General features: G+C 41.7%; 2 protein-coding genes across 4 annotated transcripts in view; one reads left to right on the top strand and one right to left on the bottom strand.

Moving 5' to 3' along the window:
- Positions 1 to 2,712: 2,712 nt before the first annotated feature.
- Positions 2,713 to 7,605, top strand: LOC135494927 (uncharacterized). The gene is made up of 7 exons (XM_064783271.1): positions 2,713 to 2,734; positions 4,000 to 4,221; positions 4,551 to 4,640; positions 4,965 to 5,205; positions 5,645 to 5,803; positions 6,234 to 6,422; positions 6,737 to 7,605. Exons 1-5 carry the CDS (start codon positions 2,722 to 2,724, stop codon positions 5,682 to 5,684), a joined length of 606 nt encoding a protein of 201 aa, XP_064639341.1. The 5' UTR covers positions 2,713 to 2,721; the 3' UTR covers positions 5,685 to 5,803; positions 6,234 to 6,422; positions 6,737 to 7,605.
- Positions 7,606 to 9,855: 2,250 nt separating this feature from the next.
- LOC135494761 (uncharacterized) overlaps positions 9,856 to 18,084 on the bottom strand; it is a 74,812-nt gene continuing 66,583 nt past the window's right edge. The window contains exons 1-5 of one of the 3 annotated variants that reach the window (XR_010448441.1): positions 13,408 to 13,497; positions 12,992 to 13,060; positions 11,272 to 11,311; positions 10,709 to 10,861; positions 9,856 to 10,188 (exon numbers count right to left, since the gene is read on the bottom strand). Coding sequence is in view for 1 of the 3 variants with exons in the window: in XM_064783031.1 (XP_064639101.1) it covers positions 10,166 to 10,188; positions 10,709 to 10,861; positions 11,272 to 11,311; positions 12,992 to 13,060; positions 14,546 to 14,623 (363 nt within the window). In the remaining 2 variants the exon portion in view is untranslated. Of the gene's footprint in view, positions 10,189 to 10,708; positions 10,862 to 11,271; positions 11,312 to 12,991; positions 13,061 to 13,407; positions 13,498 to 14,545; positions 14,999 to 18,084 lie in introns of those variants that run through there. The other 2 variants (XM_064783031.1, XR_010448442.1) reach the window with 2 other exon arrangements.

Here is an 18,084-nt window from a genome sequence, read left to right as displayed (position 1 = left end):
AATGAATTATAAACACTTCAAGAACCTCTACGGCTACCACAAACTAAATGCTAGGTAGTTATACACTACTTTAGCGCCGATTTCCATTCTATTCGTGACTCCAACCCTTCTCGTTCCCGCGCTTCCAGCACCCAGCATTGTACCTGCACTGTGCAATACACTACGTACATTTTGTAAACAAACAAACATGGCCGACTTCGAAATCATCTCAAGCTTCTGAAAGAACGAATGCGCAGTGTGAATAGTTCGAAACCCAATACAAAGACTAATGCTGGTCAGTTAAAAGCGAATCCAGAGAACTTGTTTTATGATTATTCGTGGCAACGTGCTGAGCATGATGATGAGAATAACGAGTCGAAAGAGGAAGTGGAAGGAGGTGCTTATTTCCCATGCAATGCCAAATTTTTTAGTGATCGCCTGATTTCGCGGAAGGATGCTACACTAGCGTACTTCAAAGGGAGTGAACACAATGAAGGTAACGGAATCGAAAATTGCTGGTGGGTTTGCGATTCGCATTCTCGTGAATCAGTCGGACGCTGATGATGACGTCGATAATAAACTGTATGCAATTCTGAACTTTTATCAGAAGAACTCTTTCGTGATGATTCAAGGTGGCGGGTTCATGGATTGGTGCAGTCGGCACTTTCCCCGCATCAAGGAGGCTCTCGTTCCCCTCCAACCTGCTGAACCAAGTTGCTGATGATAAAAACTCTGTACCTGAAACGCCTTGCGAGAACGACATGATTATCGAGGACAAGCCTCTCACAGACGCAGTCACAGCCTCTCAAGAACTTTTTTCTGATAACTCTGATACCGAGGAATTACTTCGTGACATAGTTGCTGCACATCCTATATAGTGACAATGACGCAGGGCCGCTTTCCCCCGCCCCTCAGTTGCCAGCTCCTACATCCAAGTCTCAGTCTTCATGTAACTGTGATAGTATCATGGATAGATTTCACTCCGGTTTTCAAGCCCTTGAGAACAATCTGACATCGCTTTCGAAGATTGTGTGTGGGATTTAGAAAGGCCAGTCATCCTTTGTTACCATGGACGTTGCGGCTATCGAAAAGAAGTTTGCGTCATTTGAAAAGTCATCATCGAAACTTTCATCTGACATTTCATCTCTGCGAAAGACAGTGGAATCCAATAACTCCACCAGTACAAAACGTCTTGATGCACTGAGCACTCGTATCGACAATACCGACTCAAGGTTGCTTGGTTTCGCTGCTAGTACTGCCGACATAAGGAACAACGTGAAGGCTGCAGATGACAGGTTCATCGCTGCTTTTGAAACGATAAAGACAATCCAAGTGCAGTTAGGTGATCTGTCAAAGGACTACACTAACTTCAAAAATGAGATACATATATCAGACTCTTTCTCCAAACCCAGCAATCCAGCGAGACGTGCTGCCTGGGCTGAGGAGAAAACTAACGCTGAAGTGCCCTGTCACAATCGATTTAGCCCCCTGCCAGATGAATCTCACATAGAAGTCGGTCTCCCACCTGATCATAGATCAAAATGTGATGTTCTTCTCATCGGATCATCTCACGTTAGGAACATCCATACTGGAGCCGTCTTTGGGAAAGACGAAGTATGTGTCAAAAAACATATGCTGAAGGACAAGTCATTCAAGGGTGCTGCTGATTTTGTGTCAGACTCGTGCATCGTGGCTGATAAAGCTATTGTATTTGTTCTTTGCACGAAAAATGCCACAAATTTCCAAAACTCGAATAGTTGTCGGGCAGATATTCAGACCCTTTTGGTAAAAGCATATGAAAAGCATCCTAACGCGAAAATATGCATGGTCAATGCGCTACTAACACGTGCTGATCCTGCCCTTGGCGAAAAACTAAAGCATGTTAATGCACAGTGCATTCTCCGCAAACAATAGTGGTATATCTACGATTGGTATTAGTGGCTTATAACGTACATATCCCACGATCCAAATCAGGCTGCCCCACCTTTCAGCTAGGGGTGGAACTAAACAGACATTGCGCTACAGTGGGATAATGATGATGAACTATAGCAACGAAGTATCTTTTAAGTTATGCGTGACGTCAGAGTGACGTCATTTTGTAAACAAAGGTATCCATCTATTCGCAAAACCAGCCCGTATGAATGTTTTAGATTTGCATTAGGTTTGTAGTAATCATATAGTTTCATGACTCTTCAATTATTCTGATTAATCTTCACGCAAGTTTTCGACAGTTTTAAAGTTGTCAATATTTGCGGCAACCCATTTTACTGGAGAACTATATCAGCTCATCCTCGTTTCTCGTGCTACTTTTTTAGCCACTGCCTCTGCCGCTACTAAAACAGCAGCACAGGCACGTGAAACTTAGAGACCCCCCCCCCCCCCCCCCCCCCGTTCGGTTGCCCCCTTGACTGACAAACAAACCCCGACTACACCGACAGCAAATCTAAAAACGATATCATTTTACATTTGGGGGGGGGGATGGAGGTAGTTAGTCGAGGGGGCCTGAGCTGAATTGAAGGGGTAGGGGGCAATTGAGCTATTATATAATTTCTCGCGCCTGTGCGCAGTAGTTTCGAGATCTCGCGGGATACAGAACGTGCGACATTCGATTTATCGGATGGTGTTCATGGTGTTGTAGTATTTCAGTTTTGCTCAATTCCATTGCTATTTACGGTTTGAAGTACCGGTAGGCTGTGAAACGTAGACCATGTCACAGTTAGGACCGCATCAAATATCCTGACCATGGAATTTGGTGGTAAGTATAGCCAGATGGTCGCCAAGGTGTTGTTTTTTTGTCACCTAATTGTCCTAAATCGATATGAGAAAAAAGCATGCATGGCCGTCGCCCAGCCCCGACCCAGGCCCAGCAGGGCACGTGCCTGGCTAGGCCTACCACCTGTATTGATAAATGAGATGCATCCCCATGCTGCTGCCGTAAATGTATGTAAATGCTCGATGCGTGGACATCTTCATCATTATTTGTCATCATTGACATACACATTGATGTAATGGTAGGCCTAGCCCCCCCCCCCCCCCACCATGCCCACCCCCTAGGCCTAGCCTACCCTGTGTGGCCACGCTTGCCGGGCGGGCAGGCCAGGCCGCCCCCCCCCTGGCCCTAACCATAAATTCAACATTTCACATTCATTGACCTAGACCGGCGTGCCTGCCCTTCTGCCAAAAGAGGTAATTCATGAATTGTGGCCTCAAATATTGTGGCGTTTCAATATTTCCCAGGCCGATTACCCTGTCATCGCATTAATTATTTCCATGTGATGTCTTGTCACAAGTCACCTCATGCACAGTGATTGACCAATTCGAAAATAACATAGAACATGTATCACGTGAACGTTCAGGGGCGTAGCCTGATATCGCAGTGGGGGGGGGGGGGGGTTCTTCGCCTATTTCTTGAGCAACGAAGGCGCTAAGCCCGTGAACATGAGACCAAAATCTGGCAGGTCAGCACGCCCAGTTACGAAGGACTGTATAAGGTCACTCAGGCCTCTCAATTACATGATTCCTACACCGTACAGGATGTCCCCAAATTAGGTCTTTTTTTTCTTTTTTTTTAAAAATATGACCCCCCTGAAGCGTTTTTTGACCCCTAACATAACCAAATCTCATCCAAATGGCCTCATTTTAAAGTTTTCCCCTAAAATTATGATTTTTCAGGTGTATGTGGTGATATCAGTCACTAACTTTGATTTATGACATCGCTGTTCAGGCAAATTGGCGTGATGAAATGTCCCCAAATTAAGCCAAAAAGCAAAAAAACATGTCCCCCAAAATAGGCTAAAAAAATACAGGGTGTAGAGGTCTCCACGTAATTGAAAGGCCTGTCACTCTATCGTACAATGGCCCATTTGGATAGAATCATGGTGTTACAAAACTCAGTAGAAAAGTATTTCGTGTTTGTTAAAATCATAAATCGAGTGTAGCCTGCACGGAGGCTGTATTTTGTCTAGGCTAAGTCATAGTTTTGACTATTAGTATTTGTCACTTTATGTGTTTGTTTTTCAGCATCATCCAATGGTAATGATGACAATCCTTTTGGTGAGAATGCAGGGCATTATGCACGAATCAAAGAGTTGGCTGCCTGCTATCGCAGGGAAAAGAGGAAAACCTATCCTAAAAAGAACTTAAAACCATATGTGAAGGCTCCATCCAGGGACATCAATGGTGCTATAGATGGTCCATCAGTTCCCAGAAGAGAAAGAAAAGGGAAGAAAACCTCAACGACAGGTAGATTGTTTTTGGTTGACAAATGCCTTCACCTCGTCTGAGCCATCAATATTCAATTAGGCTTTATACATGGAAAAATATTGCTGCTAGACTAGTCTTACATTAGTGCAATTAACTGATAATTTCATGTTCTGGACAAATGGTTTATGCCTACAAATCCAACCCTATCACTGCTATACCTCGTTAAAATTTCTCACCAATCTTTAAAATCAAACCAGAAAAATTAGTCTTTTCCACCCTTTTTATGTAAGAAATTCCATGGAAGAAATTGCATCTTTTCTGGCGTAATCTGCATTTGGCCTTAATTTCAAAATTGCTTGTTTTTCCAGAGAAACTAAAGGACTTTCCTGAGGAATTGCTACCAAGTAATAATGAAGTAGAAATCGATGCACCTTTCGATTTTCAAGTGTTCCAGCAAGGTTTGTGATTTGTCTTTTAAGGTCTTTTTATTCATCAGCTAGTTGGCTCTATTCCAAGACACAAATCAAGTTGTGTATTTTATAAGGAGAAAGTTTTCGATTTGACCTACCATACTTTTTACGACGTTAACTGATTCATCTAAATTTTGAATTTTGTGTTGATCACAAGTCGGGTAATAGTTTGCAAATGATTTATTCTTTTTTAAAGGTTAATTGGGCAACACTGGCTGCTGATTAAGGCAAATAATGGTATTTTCGAATCAACACTTAGGAACTTTTTTTTTCTTTCCCGGTAGTATTTATCAATGCACTTTTAATTTACAGTGAGAGCTGAACTTATGGAGCTTCTGAATGGGATTCGGGCTTCCAATAGTACTGAAGTGCCAGGCACTGAATCTGAATGGAAGAAAAGGCATTTTGTTGCGCATGCTGACCGGAAGCAAAGACAAGAGGAAAGTTGGGAGGAGGTGCGGGAGCCAGTATTGAGGTCAATACTTAGGAAAATGGGAAAACATAGTTCATCATGTGCAGTTTGTATCTCATGTGCGTCGTCAGCTGTTATCAGGTATGATATATTTATAGGAGATAAATTTGTTTTTCAAAGTGTACATGTAACAGGCACTAAAAATAACTGAAGGAACACAGCTCTTTAATCAAAACACAACTTGTTCTCTAGAATGTGATTCAAAGTCTGGAGCTGAAGATAGAAGCTGCAAGAACACCACGGTTTTCCTTGTGCCATGGTCAACCCAGTTTGTTGACCAGGTTTTCCAGCCTTCTGCCCTATCTTCGGGAGTTTTTCAATTTGATTATATACACACTTTCATTCTTTTCAGATTCTTATAAAGTTCATTGGTTTAAATAACATGACATGATTTGAAAGATAGCAATTAACACGACAGTATTAAAGGGGCTTTCTTCATATTAGCAGTTTGTGCAGTTACGATGCATGTCGAGTTCACTGCTATATCGATCAGTTTAAAAGTTTATCATTTTCATTTCAGATGCTTCAAAGAGTCGGGCTTCTCTACGAAAGCGTCTTGAAAAGGAGAGAAAGCAACTTCAGCATTGTGTTACACTGTACAATTCAAAAGCAGACTGTCATGTTTCTGTGGACGAAGTCACGCAAGAGGACTCTTTGTTGCCTTGGCATAATCCTGCAGGTTGGCATTCACTTCATATTCATTTACCCACAAACTTCACTTAGTACATGTAACACAAAGTCCAGGACACAAATAACTCCAAGTGGTAATGTCCTGCAGTCATTTTCGATTGTTCAGAGAAATTGATCCAGCGGTTGTTTATCAAGCAATTTGAGGTTTAAAGCCTGGGTCGGCATTTTGCTCCAGGCTTACTGGTACATTGGTCTTCAAGTGATGTAAAGTACATTCTACCTTGTACATTTAACACAATTTGGTTACAATGTAGCATTGGTTGCAAGTAAAATGTTAAGTTGCGCCTCAATCTTATAGTCACATTTCTGACTATGTATTTTTTTCTATGTATTTTTACCAGCGTTTCGTATGTACATGTAGGAGGGATGGAGCAAGAAACTTTCAGCCTGTAGTCCTAATATTTGTTTCTTCAATTCAGGGAACAAGGGAGAAACATTTGCTTTGAAGAAGAAAATAGTTGATATACATGAACACATGACCAGGTACATCGAGGAATTGCCTGTGCTCATTCAAGAGATGGTATCAACTGTTCTTTTCTTCAAGAAAAAAATCAACACCTTGGAAGACAGAATCAACACCGTGAACAATGAGGCCATCAAAAACCAAGGTAGTGGCCATGCAATTATTTTTACCCAACATTTGTGGAGGTTGATGCATACATGTACTTGTCTTGCTGTGGCACTACCTCTGAATTAACCTGGGCTGAGGATGCTGATCTGGATCTGATTGCAACTTCGTTCTTTCCCAGCTCAGGTTCAGTTTACTAATACAAATGTACTACGCCCTGCTTTGAATTAATTCAAACCGAATGCCTTTCATTAATCTAACTGGACAGACATAAACTATTGGTTTGCAGATGTATGTGCATTACCTTTGTTGATGACTTCAGAATTTTAATGTCCAGCTCTCCTTCTATTTAAGAAAACCATGGATTGGTGAAGTTGCTGCTGGAATCAAAGGAATTCTACACAGACCTTCTCCTAGAAGCAACAGATGTATTTGAATGTATAGACACTGACATAGAGATCGTGGTGGATTTTGAGGAAGGGGAGGTGCAACCTGGTGGTGAAGAATCAAATTCGGAGGAGGATGCGTCTAGCTCCGAGGAGGAGGATTGTGATGACATTGGCATTGAGTACGTTTAATTAACCCTTTGAAGCCGGATTTATTTCAGAAATCCCGATCTTTTTCGACTTGATTTGGTCTAAGTTTGCCTAAAAGGGTATAGTGTCCCCAAATGTCACTCGAAGCTAACAAAGTATGCCACGAGATGCTAACGTTTTCGGAACTCTGTGGCATCTCTTAAGGCCCTTGCCAAGGTTCTCAAGAAGCATGTTTGTGAATAAGGTGACTTTTTGTAGTGAAAGTTCGAACTTCCAATGCAGTTTATTGGGAAACTACGCCACAAATCAGGTGTTGTGACGACCCTAAAATGACGTCGTATGGCAAAAAGTGTCAACTGAGGCAAAACTGTTCAGTGAGAGTTTTTTTTGCTCGTCTGGCGCTCAGGAATCTGCCAACTGTTCGACGATACATCGATGTTCCGGCCCTCGGGACGAACTTAATCATGAGGGGGGTACCTGCTGCTGGTTAATTTTTTTATCTGACCGCAGGGGGCTAGGCTGATGTCCTGATGTCCCAAAACGACTTAGAATTATTGCCGGACCACTGGGGACCTTGGAAAATGCCTTTTGTGTAATCTGATATATTGTGAATCCACCAATTATGTATAAGCAGATTTGTATTACTGGCTGAATGTGAATTTCAGCAGCAATAAAATGATTCTTGCATCAAAATACATGCACTTGTTTTCATTGTTGCTCACCTTGGGTGAACACAGCTGATACTATCAGGCTGCCTACATGTATAAAGAACCATCAATTTTTGCCGGAAATGAGCAGACAGGTGTCAAAGATGTGTATGGTCAAGTAGCATCTGCCTCATCTTGACTGAGAAAGGTTGTGTATTCAAGTTGCCCTTGTCCTTGTGCCATCCCCTGAAGGCCACGCTTTGAAGTGACTGACCATTGTATTGTCCTGCATGTACACATATACATGTAGCGGGCTGTTGGATTACTGAGAAAAATCAAACTACTCTGAATGACATCTTCAAAGACCGTACTTCAGTATGCGGTAGGTGTATTCTGGTTGGATGTGACATTGTCTCAAGTAAACCATCATTCTGAATTACATACCATATGCAGCTGCAGTATTTTGGTTAGAAGTGACATTATATCGTACATGTAGGTAAACCCAACTCTTCTGAATGATATTATCAGAGTCATTATTTCCATACGACCAGGCGTATTCAGGTTGGATGTGACATTGTGTCGAAAGTAAACCGACCATTCTGGATGACGTCTTCAGAGACGGTATTTCCATACGATCAGGCGTATTCAGGATGAATGAGACATTGTGTCGAAAGTAAACCGACCATTCTGGATGACGTCTTCAGAGACGGTATTTCCATATGATCAGGCGTATTCAGGATGAATGAGACATTGTGTCGAAAGTAAACCGACCATTCTGGATGACGTCTTCAGAGACGGTATTTCCATATGATCAGGCGTATTCAGGTTGGATGTGACATTGTGTCGAAAGTAATCCGACCATTCTGGATGACGTCTTCAGAGACGGTATTTCCATATGATCAGGCGTATTCAGGTTGGATGTGACATTGTGTCGAAAGTAATCCGACCATTCTGGATGACGTCTTCAGAGACGGTATTTCCATATGATCAGGCGTATTCAGGTTGAATGTGACATTGTGTCGAAAGTAAACCGACCATTCTGGATGACGTCTTCAGAGACGGTATTTCCATACGATCAGGCGTATTCAGGTTGAATGAGACATTGTGTCGAAAGTAAACCGACCATTCTGGATGACGTCTTCAGAGACGGTATTTCCATACGGTCCGGCGTATTCAGGTTGAATGTGACATTGTGTCGAAAGTAAACCGACCATTCTGGATGACGTCTTCAGAGACGGTATTTCCATACGGTCCGGCGTATTCAGGTTGAATGTGACATTGTGTCGAAAGTAAACCGACCATGTTGGATAATGTCTTCAGAGACGGTATTTCCATATGATCAGGCGTATTCAGGTGGGATGTGATATTGTGTCGAAAGTAAACCGACCATGCTGGATAATGTCTTCAGAGACGGTATTTCCATACGATCAGGCGTATTCAGGTTGAATGTGACATTGTGTCGAAAGTAAACCGACCATGCTGGATAATGTCTTCAGAGACGGTATTTCCATACGATCAGGCGTATTCAGGTTGAATGTGACATTGTGTCGAATAAAGTAAACCGACCATGCTGGATAATGTCTTCAGAGACGGTATTTCCATACGTTCGGCGTATTCAGGTGGGATGTGACATTTTTTTAAGCATTTTCAATGACATCTTGTGTATATTCTGGGTGGGTGTGACAAATCCTTAAGTAACCCAAACATTCTGAATGATGTCTTCAAAGGCAGTATTTCCGTATGTGGCAGGTGTATTCTTGTTGGACGTGACGTTGTCTAAGTAAAGTGTTACCTTGCTGTTAGGACACTCCAATATCGTCTGCAATTGAAAGGCGTCCTGGTTGTGGAATTCCACCCAAACCAATTCAGCACCGGTGTCCTTATTAGAGAGGTATCCACCGAGGGAGGCTCCAAGTCCAATGTACATGTAAAGTACGCTGTAATTTGCAATCCTAGCACATGTAGCCAGACTTCTCTATTGATGCCAATTCAAGAGAAACTCAGTATTAAGTGCCGTTCTGGATATTGTCTCAAGGTATGAATTCAGGGACCATCTCACAGGTACATGTTTTTTGAAGCAAAAATGACTCAAGTCACTTGGTCTTGGGTGTGACCACACTCAAAAAGACTAAATGACTTACCCGTAGTCTTTTAGGCTTCAAAATACTTTTGAGATGGTCCCTTATAATACATGTAGTCAAGTCGCTGGGAGGTAGCAAAGATAAAGGCAAGACTATATATGTATCTAATAATATGAAAAACGCCACGTTTATTGAATGATACATGTATACAACAGCCACAGATTGTCTGAAAAAACAATAATTCCACAGTATATGTACATGTAACTTACATTTACTTTTAATGAGACCTTTGAAAGATATGATAAGTTTACATTGTACTATATTTGTGCGAATTCAATATTATCCATTATGTAATCTTTCATCAAAAGTGATCATGTGAGTTTATGTCAGAATGAATAATGCGTGGAGGTGAAGAAGGAATACCGAAATACGTGAATTCCACTGAACAAAAAAACACAGGCGGGAGGATTTGCACAAATTCACATCAATTTTTTCAACAATCGAAAGACATGAGGTGCATCACTTCTTGTGCGTTCCGAAACCTAAAATAGAGGAAATTAAAAGAACCACTATTATTCAGATATTAGTATCACACGACATCATATCATTTTCTTCAAGGGTACACTACCAAAATATATGGAATTAAGGCGAAGAAAACAAGCAAATCTCAATTACACTGCATTCATGCTGCAACCTCATACTGGTTTGAGATGCCTTTGAACCAAAGACTTCCACTGCTTTGAAGTGTTCCCAACAATTTTCTCACCAGCGAAGTGTTTTTATTGAATAGAAACCGTTCTGTAATTGCAATACAAAAGCCTTTTGAATGGACAGGTGAGTTTTATGACATCTTTTAATGTATCATCTGAAGGAATTTCAATAAATTGATTGTCAATCCTTCCTTTTGACTCCACAATTCTGATAAACGATAATTATGTGATAAGCTACAGTTGTTCGAATTGGGCACTACCTCTAAGAAACTGCTGCATCAGCCTGACTCACAACCACTACAACATCAACTGCATGGAGCACACAGCCATAATCCTTTCAATCATGATTTACCTAATTTTTCTTTGTAAGAAGAGATGAGAGGAGAAGTTACGTCTTCCGCTTTTACCCATGAGTTGTGGGACGCATCATATCCTTGCCACTTTATGTAATACGTGTTGTTTTTGGGGTCGTAGTTGTCTATTCTCTCAGCTGCGCAATAGTCTCCTGCAAAATAAGTCAATTACATTTCATTCTGATGGCCATGCGACCAAATTGTCCCCCCCCCCGATTGGATATGAGGATACAGGGGTCAGTTCCTCATTAAACCTTTCAACAACTGAACCTTTGGCTAAATGTTTCTTTGTAATCTCATTGCATCATGCACTCCGAGGAGTCCATTATTTCAATGGAAATATCACATAACTGTTTGTTTTTGCTCCGCAAATTAAATTTCTAAATCAGCTTATGGTTGCAAATTTCTAAATCAGCTTATGGTTGCAAATTTTTATCAAAAATCCTATCCTCCTGATGATGTGATGCAATGATGCCATGAAGACAAGTGCTACATTTTCTATATATCTTATGACCACTGTTATTTCCAACACGGCAACTTGAATCTAATAAAAATTTCTTACCCTTCGCCTTGCTTGCTTTTCCCTTGCTGGCTTTTCTTTTCTGAAAAAAAGTGGTACGTGTTTCCATTGATAGTGCTTCTTACATGTACATGTACAATAAGAAAACCGCACGAGTGTCTGATCCGAGTATACAGATTGCACGAGATGATTTTCTACGGCTTGAAAAGCTCTCGACCTGCGTAGAAAATCATCGACTGCAATCTGGATACTCGGATCAGACACTCGTGCAGTTTTCTATTTATCATATACGTCTGCCAGATCACTGCACTTAGGGTATATGATAAAAGTGCTTAAAGACAGACAAAGTCAAAGCCAACAATGCTGGACAAGATGAAATCGTAAGGATATTAGCTCACCCATGTGAGCCAAGAATAGAAAATGCCCACAACATTACCATGACAAAAAAGGGAACTATTGACTTTTACACTAGAATTAGAAATTACAATTAGAAAATTAGACAACCAAACCATTGGGTACATGCGTACTGGTTATCAAATTGGATATTGGTGGTGCAATAATAACACACACTCAGGTTTGATAAGAAAGAATTTGAAAATACACTATTATTTCTGGAGGCCAAGGCAAAAATTAGAGAGTACAGTCGTGCTCGAAAGTTTACATACAATTCAAAGGATGATATAACCCTGTCTCTTTCTCTGCAACTACAGAACGCGGGAATAGTATATAGTTTACAGGAAGTCTATCATCACATCTCGTCATCAACTAAAAAACATACTTCTGTTTCATTAATTTCATTGTTTTTATGAGCTCTATTTGAAAACAATGCATATTTCAGAGTGTCATAAGTTTACATACACCTACCTTATCTACTAGTTGTTTGGCCTTGAGGTGGGCAAATATGTTATACAATGGCTTTTATCTTGTCTCAACTACCTGTTGACCATCATAATTATGTCATAGCTCAGGTGGCGCCACTGTAGCAGTATAAAAGGGACTGGGTTTCTGCTCAGGTAATTTGCCAGCTTAGAGCCATCATGGGGAAGTCAAAGGAGTACTCTCAAGATCTGATAGAGTCGCCTGTCCACTTGAACCAGTCTGGTACTTCACTAACAGCCATTTTCAAGCAGCTTGATATGCCACGGGCGTCAGTTCAGACAATAAAGCGGAAGTACAGGGACGACCCAGGGACAACAGCAACCTTACCAAGGTCAGGAAGAAAGCGCAAGCTGACAGCCAAAGATGAGCCCACATTGGTTAGAAAGGTGCACATTAACCCCGAGACGACCAAGAAACACCTCTGCCAGGAATTAGAAGCTACAAAGACAAATGTGTCACTGTCCACTGTCCAGAAGGTCTTGCATCGTAGTGGACTACGAGGCTGCAGGGCAAGAAAGAAGCCTTTACTTCAAAAACGCTACCGGGAAGCAAGGCTGAAGTTTGCGAGAGAACATGTGGGCAAATACAGAGCCTTCTTGAGGAGTGTTCTTTGGTCTGATGAGACTAAAAGCGAAGTCTTCGGCCACAACTACCAGCAGTACGTTTGGCAAAACGGGGGGGGGGATCCAAAGAACACCGTACTGACTGTGAAGCACGGAGGTGGCAGCATTATGCTATGGGGATGTTTTGCTGCGGAACCTTGACAAACATGCCACAGGTTTTCCCATAAAGTCATGATGACAGATTGGACATGACAAGTTAAGTCTGAACAATCTCAAGGTCTAAAAAGAATTCGGTTATGGAAACTTGGTCACACACATACCTTAGCTTTGACTGACTTCCTATTGTTCACAGGTTGAGAAGTTGCCTCAGGCCTACTTGCTGGTGCAGCCTGTAAAAGAGAAGGCAAACAAATCTGGGTCAGACGATCTAGCAAAGAGGTCACATGCCACAATCTGAAGATTATTGTCAGTCACTTTTAGTGGCAGTGTATCTGCTCCTCAATCTTTTGGGTATTATTTGTACCTCTGCATACAACCATTGGCAATGAAATCAGAAAAAAGATTTCAAAGATGGCTGCTATGCAGCCAGAATTTTCGCAAAGATGAAGAAGTTAAAATTTAGAATGGCAATTCCCAATGATGCTAACATTGCACGATAATATATCGCCAGGTCTGCTTTGTATTGTATCCCCATTTTACTATTTCTGTCATGCAGACATGGCGCTTATTTAATTACCCTTTAAAAAGTGGCAGTACTGTACTGTCATCATAATCATTGTGGGTCCACTTTTAATAACCATTCCTGGTCCTCAGTGGTTCAGTTACAATAACAGCGTGCGTGAGGAAGTCACTCATAATTCATTAACTAAATCAATGTACCGGTAGGCCTACATGAAGGCCTGGTGGGCTGCTAAGCTTCTGTAAATGCAGTGCTAGATACCATGGCTATCTACATTTGTACCATACCATCATCTTCTCACGCTGTGGCAGTACAATAGACAGTTTCGAGAAAGACCCTGACCAAACTCCTCGCATGCGTGGAGAGTGTCCAGAACAATACGAGAAGGATTAAAACTTTATTCTCTCCATTGTTTGGTTGCAGAGAGAGAGGGAAACGGGAAAGAGTCACAGTTGCATCCTTTTTTTTCACAATCCAAATGTCAATTTTGTTTGCACATGTACCAAGTTTGAAGGGAACCTTTTCAGAGTAAGCCTATGACTGTAATGTATTTGCTGTAGTAAAAGTCCAGATTTCCAAGATTACATAACAACTTGGACAAAACTATAGCCTTGCTATACGATACTCGCATTTCATGATTTTGGCATCGACATTATTCAATTGTGATTGTCGTCACACTGTGGGCTTATAATAAACCGTGAGATGCACTTAATGATAACCTACCCATATCGCGATATCACAAGTTTGCATCTCACAGTTTATGTGATTTATAATAGCCCACACTGTCACTGCGTCTGCATGGCCATGGCCATGATGGCCCGTGAGTGTGAGTGTCAGTGAGTGTGCTCACCTAACATAACATAATAATACCAATACTAGTAATAGGCCTACCCATCTCCTATACTAGGTGAAACAAGCAAACAAATCAAGATTCCGCTTATTTTTAAATGTCAAGGGTCCATAAATAACTTTATACCTCTGTCAGTCTGCACAGCAGCTGCCTGCTGTTCATGCATTTCATTTCAGTTACATTCGATGCATCATGTGCATAGGCCTATGTTATTGACATTGTATGCAGGCTGTACCGAAAGGGGCTGGCTGGTTTGGTTGGCCAAACGCCGCCAATGTCGATTATGTAAAGAAAACTTCACAATAATATTGATACCTGCTAAATCTTCATTAACCATGCTATTACCTGTATCATTATCGTTACTGGTAGAATCCATTTCGTCCCGATGGTAAGCGATATATCACGACAAATGAATTGGGGCATTTCGCAATCTTGAGACTAGAGGCGCTGATTTCGTCACTTTCGCAATGCATTCGAAGAACCTCCGTTGGCGTCGTGATTACGTTCGGTTGACTCATCACCCAGCGGAATAGGAAAAAGTAGGCCTATCATCCTGAGCTTGGGGGCATTTCCAATCAAACGTGAGGCGGAGAGAGTAAAAAAATCAATGTGCAGCCAAAGGCGTGGTGGTGGTTGGGGTCCGTGGGCGGGCACGTTTATGGTGGGGATCAGGGGAGGGTACTCTTCCACTATTTTCCTTGTGCTTGCAAGCTGACTCGGGCTGATATCTTCAGAGGACTACAATAACGATTACACTGGACCGGTGTAGAAGTTTAAAATGTCCTAGGATAGAATGTCCGGGAAACAAAGGATTCTATTATGCGCTTCAATCTCTGAGCTATTGCATTGTCAGTCATGGTCTCGATAGACCAGATAATAGGACCATAAAAATATTATTATTATAGCAGAATACAATAGGGCCGGACACTTTTTCCAGGGGACATTTTCTACTTTTACACCGGCAGTTCGTACTGGTCGGGGCGCACGGTCGGAGCGCATAACGGTGACGTCAAAGGCAGATGTTCGGTAATTCAAAGCATTGCCTGCACTAAAAAGGGTAGGGCCTAAATGCGGGGTCTATGGTAGGGTGGAATCGGAGGGGGGCGGGCGGGCGGGCGGGCGGGCGCCCGGGGAGCGGGGACGAGCGGGCAGTGACCATATATTAAAACAAAAGATCAACAACCTAACCTCCTTCACTATAACGGACTCCTGATTGGCTGTTCATTAATCGTAGAATGCCCACGATATAAAGGCCAGATGTCAAGCGTACATATACCACGTTTGTTTGGAGGAGACTACGTTGCAATGCAATGATCCAGATTCAGTGTGAGGAATACGAGCCCACAAAAGGGATAGCATGTTTCCTTGACATTGGTGTCTTTGCGCCTAGTCTATATCACGACAATGTGCATCTCAGTGTGAAATCAGGAGGTGTGGCCCGTATGGTTCGCAGGATTGCTGCACAAGTCCGTCCACTGATCGGTCTCGCAACCGAGTCATTCTCTCAGAAAAACACTCGTTACGGAGAGTTAGTGACTCTGCTTCAGAGGAACATTTGAACTCTCAACAGAGCAAAGCACCCCGCCGTACAACTAGGACCAACCGGAGTAACGACAGACAGTGTCCTCCTGTCACGATTCCGTCCAATCATCCAGTGCACAGTCGTAAGCCTGAACTTTCAGATTTTCAACCTATGCCGCCATTCGGATCGAGTATGTCAAATGTGAAAAATTTTCAGCGCAGTGGACCCCTCAGTGGTCAATGCCCGCCATGTATGACCACATGAACAATTTCATGAACAACTCAGTGTGTAGAAATAGTCTACCTTTTCAACAAATCCAGTCTGGACCGTTTCAAATGTATGGACCCTACGCTGGCATGCCAACCTTCCCCTCATTTTCAACGTGGATGAATATGAGATTTGAGCCCTCAAGCTCACGGTATTTAGCCAAAGAACTCATCTGCTTCATTATGATCGCAAATTTTCGTTACGCCTGCGTATATGCGTAATTGTATGACAGTTAGTACTCTAAATCTAAATGGGTCTGGCATTGACGGATGGAAGCTTTCCGACTCAAGTCTCCTGAATAGAATCGCCAAATGTGATATATTCGGTGTCTTAGAATCATGGGCGACGGAAAATTCTTCTATTCAGATTCCTGATTATTATACCTACAACAAATATAGGAACTTATCAAAACATGTCAGGCGTGCCTCAGGCGGCAGTTTATGTTTTATCAAAAACTCCATCAAAAGGGGTGTTAAAATTCTAGGCAGTAAGTCAGAAAACTTACTGTGGCTGGAACTCAAATCAGATTTCTTCAAATTTAAGAAATCAATTTTTCTATGCATATGTCATATTCCTCCTACTGGCTCGCCTCATCTAAATGACACCTGGGAACAACTCCAGGATGAGGTGCTTTTGTATAGTAGTCAGGGTATGATAGCTCTATTCGGTGATTTCAACAGTAGAATCGGTGGAGAATCTGACTTTATTCAGAAAGATTCCGTCCTTCACCTGCCAATATATGATCATTTGGACTATGTGTGTGATGATGACAGCATCCCAGAGAGGCTGCATCGAGACAATGTTTTCAATAGTCATGGTAAATCGCTGATTGACATTGCTGTTGGAAACAGACTTAGATTGTTAAATGGAAGAGACATTGGTGATTATTTCGGCAACTTTACATATTTCAAAGTTTGCCAAGATAAAGTGTTCAAAAGTACAACAGATCATACACTTGTCTCTGAAGAGTTGTTTGCCTCTGTAAATCATTTTGTGTACATCCATTTGATATTGCTCTGTCTGATCACTGTCAGATCTCTTTTGACATCAAAGTACCGGTTGACTTATCTGTAAATGATTGTGCTGATCAGCTGTTTTGTGATTTGGCGCCACTACCAAAAAAGTATGTATGGGACGATAAAGGTAAACACAGGTTTACCAAAGTGTTGGAGTCAAATGCAATTAAGGCACAGCTACGATATTTTCAAAGTGTACAATACAGCAAGGAACAATCTGGTGTAGATGCAGCCATACAAGATTTAAATAGTATTTTTACTGGTACTGCAGAGGTGAGCCTAAAAATATCTGCAGGCTCTAAACCGCGTAGGAAAACAACCCCCAAGAAGACGCACAAAAGATGGTTCAATATGACTGTAAATCTTTACGTTGCAGTACACGAAGTCTTTCCAAGACTCTCGCTCGTGATACCAATAACACGTTTCTGGCGGGTCGTCTCCGAGCTATGTGTAATCAATACAACAAGGCTATCAAAAGAGCTAAGAGTGAAAATAAGGATTTCCTTATTAAAAAATTGTGCGAGTCTGAGAAAAGTGACCCAAAGTTGTTTTGGGACACTTTAAAAAAACTAAATGACTGTGATCAGACTCGCCCTTAAAATAATGTCAATCCATCTCTCTTTCTAAAACATTTCAAAGATCTTGCTCTTCCTGATAAACCCTGTGATGGTAAGCCTGCATGTAGCTCCAATGGACCCAGCTCTCAAGATCAACTACAGGGTTGTAGCATATCTGACTCGGAAGTAACCGAACTCAATAAACCATTCACTATGAGTGAAATCAAAAAATCCATTAGGAAGCTAAAAAATGGTAAGGCAGTTGGTTTTGATTCGATTTCTAATGAAATGATTAAAACTGGTTCTGATCAACTTCTGCCTCTCTTTACTAAGGTCTTTAACTTAATTCTGGGTTGTTCACTTTCTCCATCTCAATGGAGATATGGTTATATTGTACCTCTCTTTAAAAAAAAAGGTGATCCTGATGACCCCAACAATTATCGGGGAATTACTATTTCAAGTTGTCTATGTAAGTTGTTTTCATCTGTACTGAATGCTAGACTAGTGTCTTATATTGACAGG

This window comes from Lineus longissimus, chromosome 10 (assembly GCF_910592395.1).
Source record: "Lineus longissimus chromosome 10, tnLinLong1.2, whole genome shotgun sequence".
NCBI lineage: Eukaryota > Metazoa > Nemertea > Pilidiophora > Heteronemertea > Lineidae > Lineus > Lineus longissimus.
This window is presented reverse-complemented; position numbering and strand designations above follow the sequence as displayed.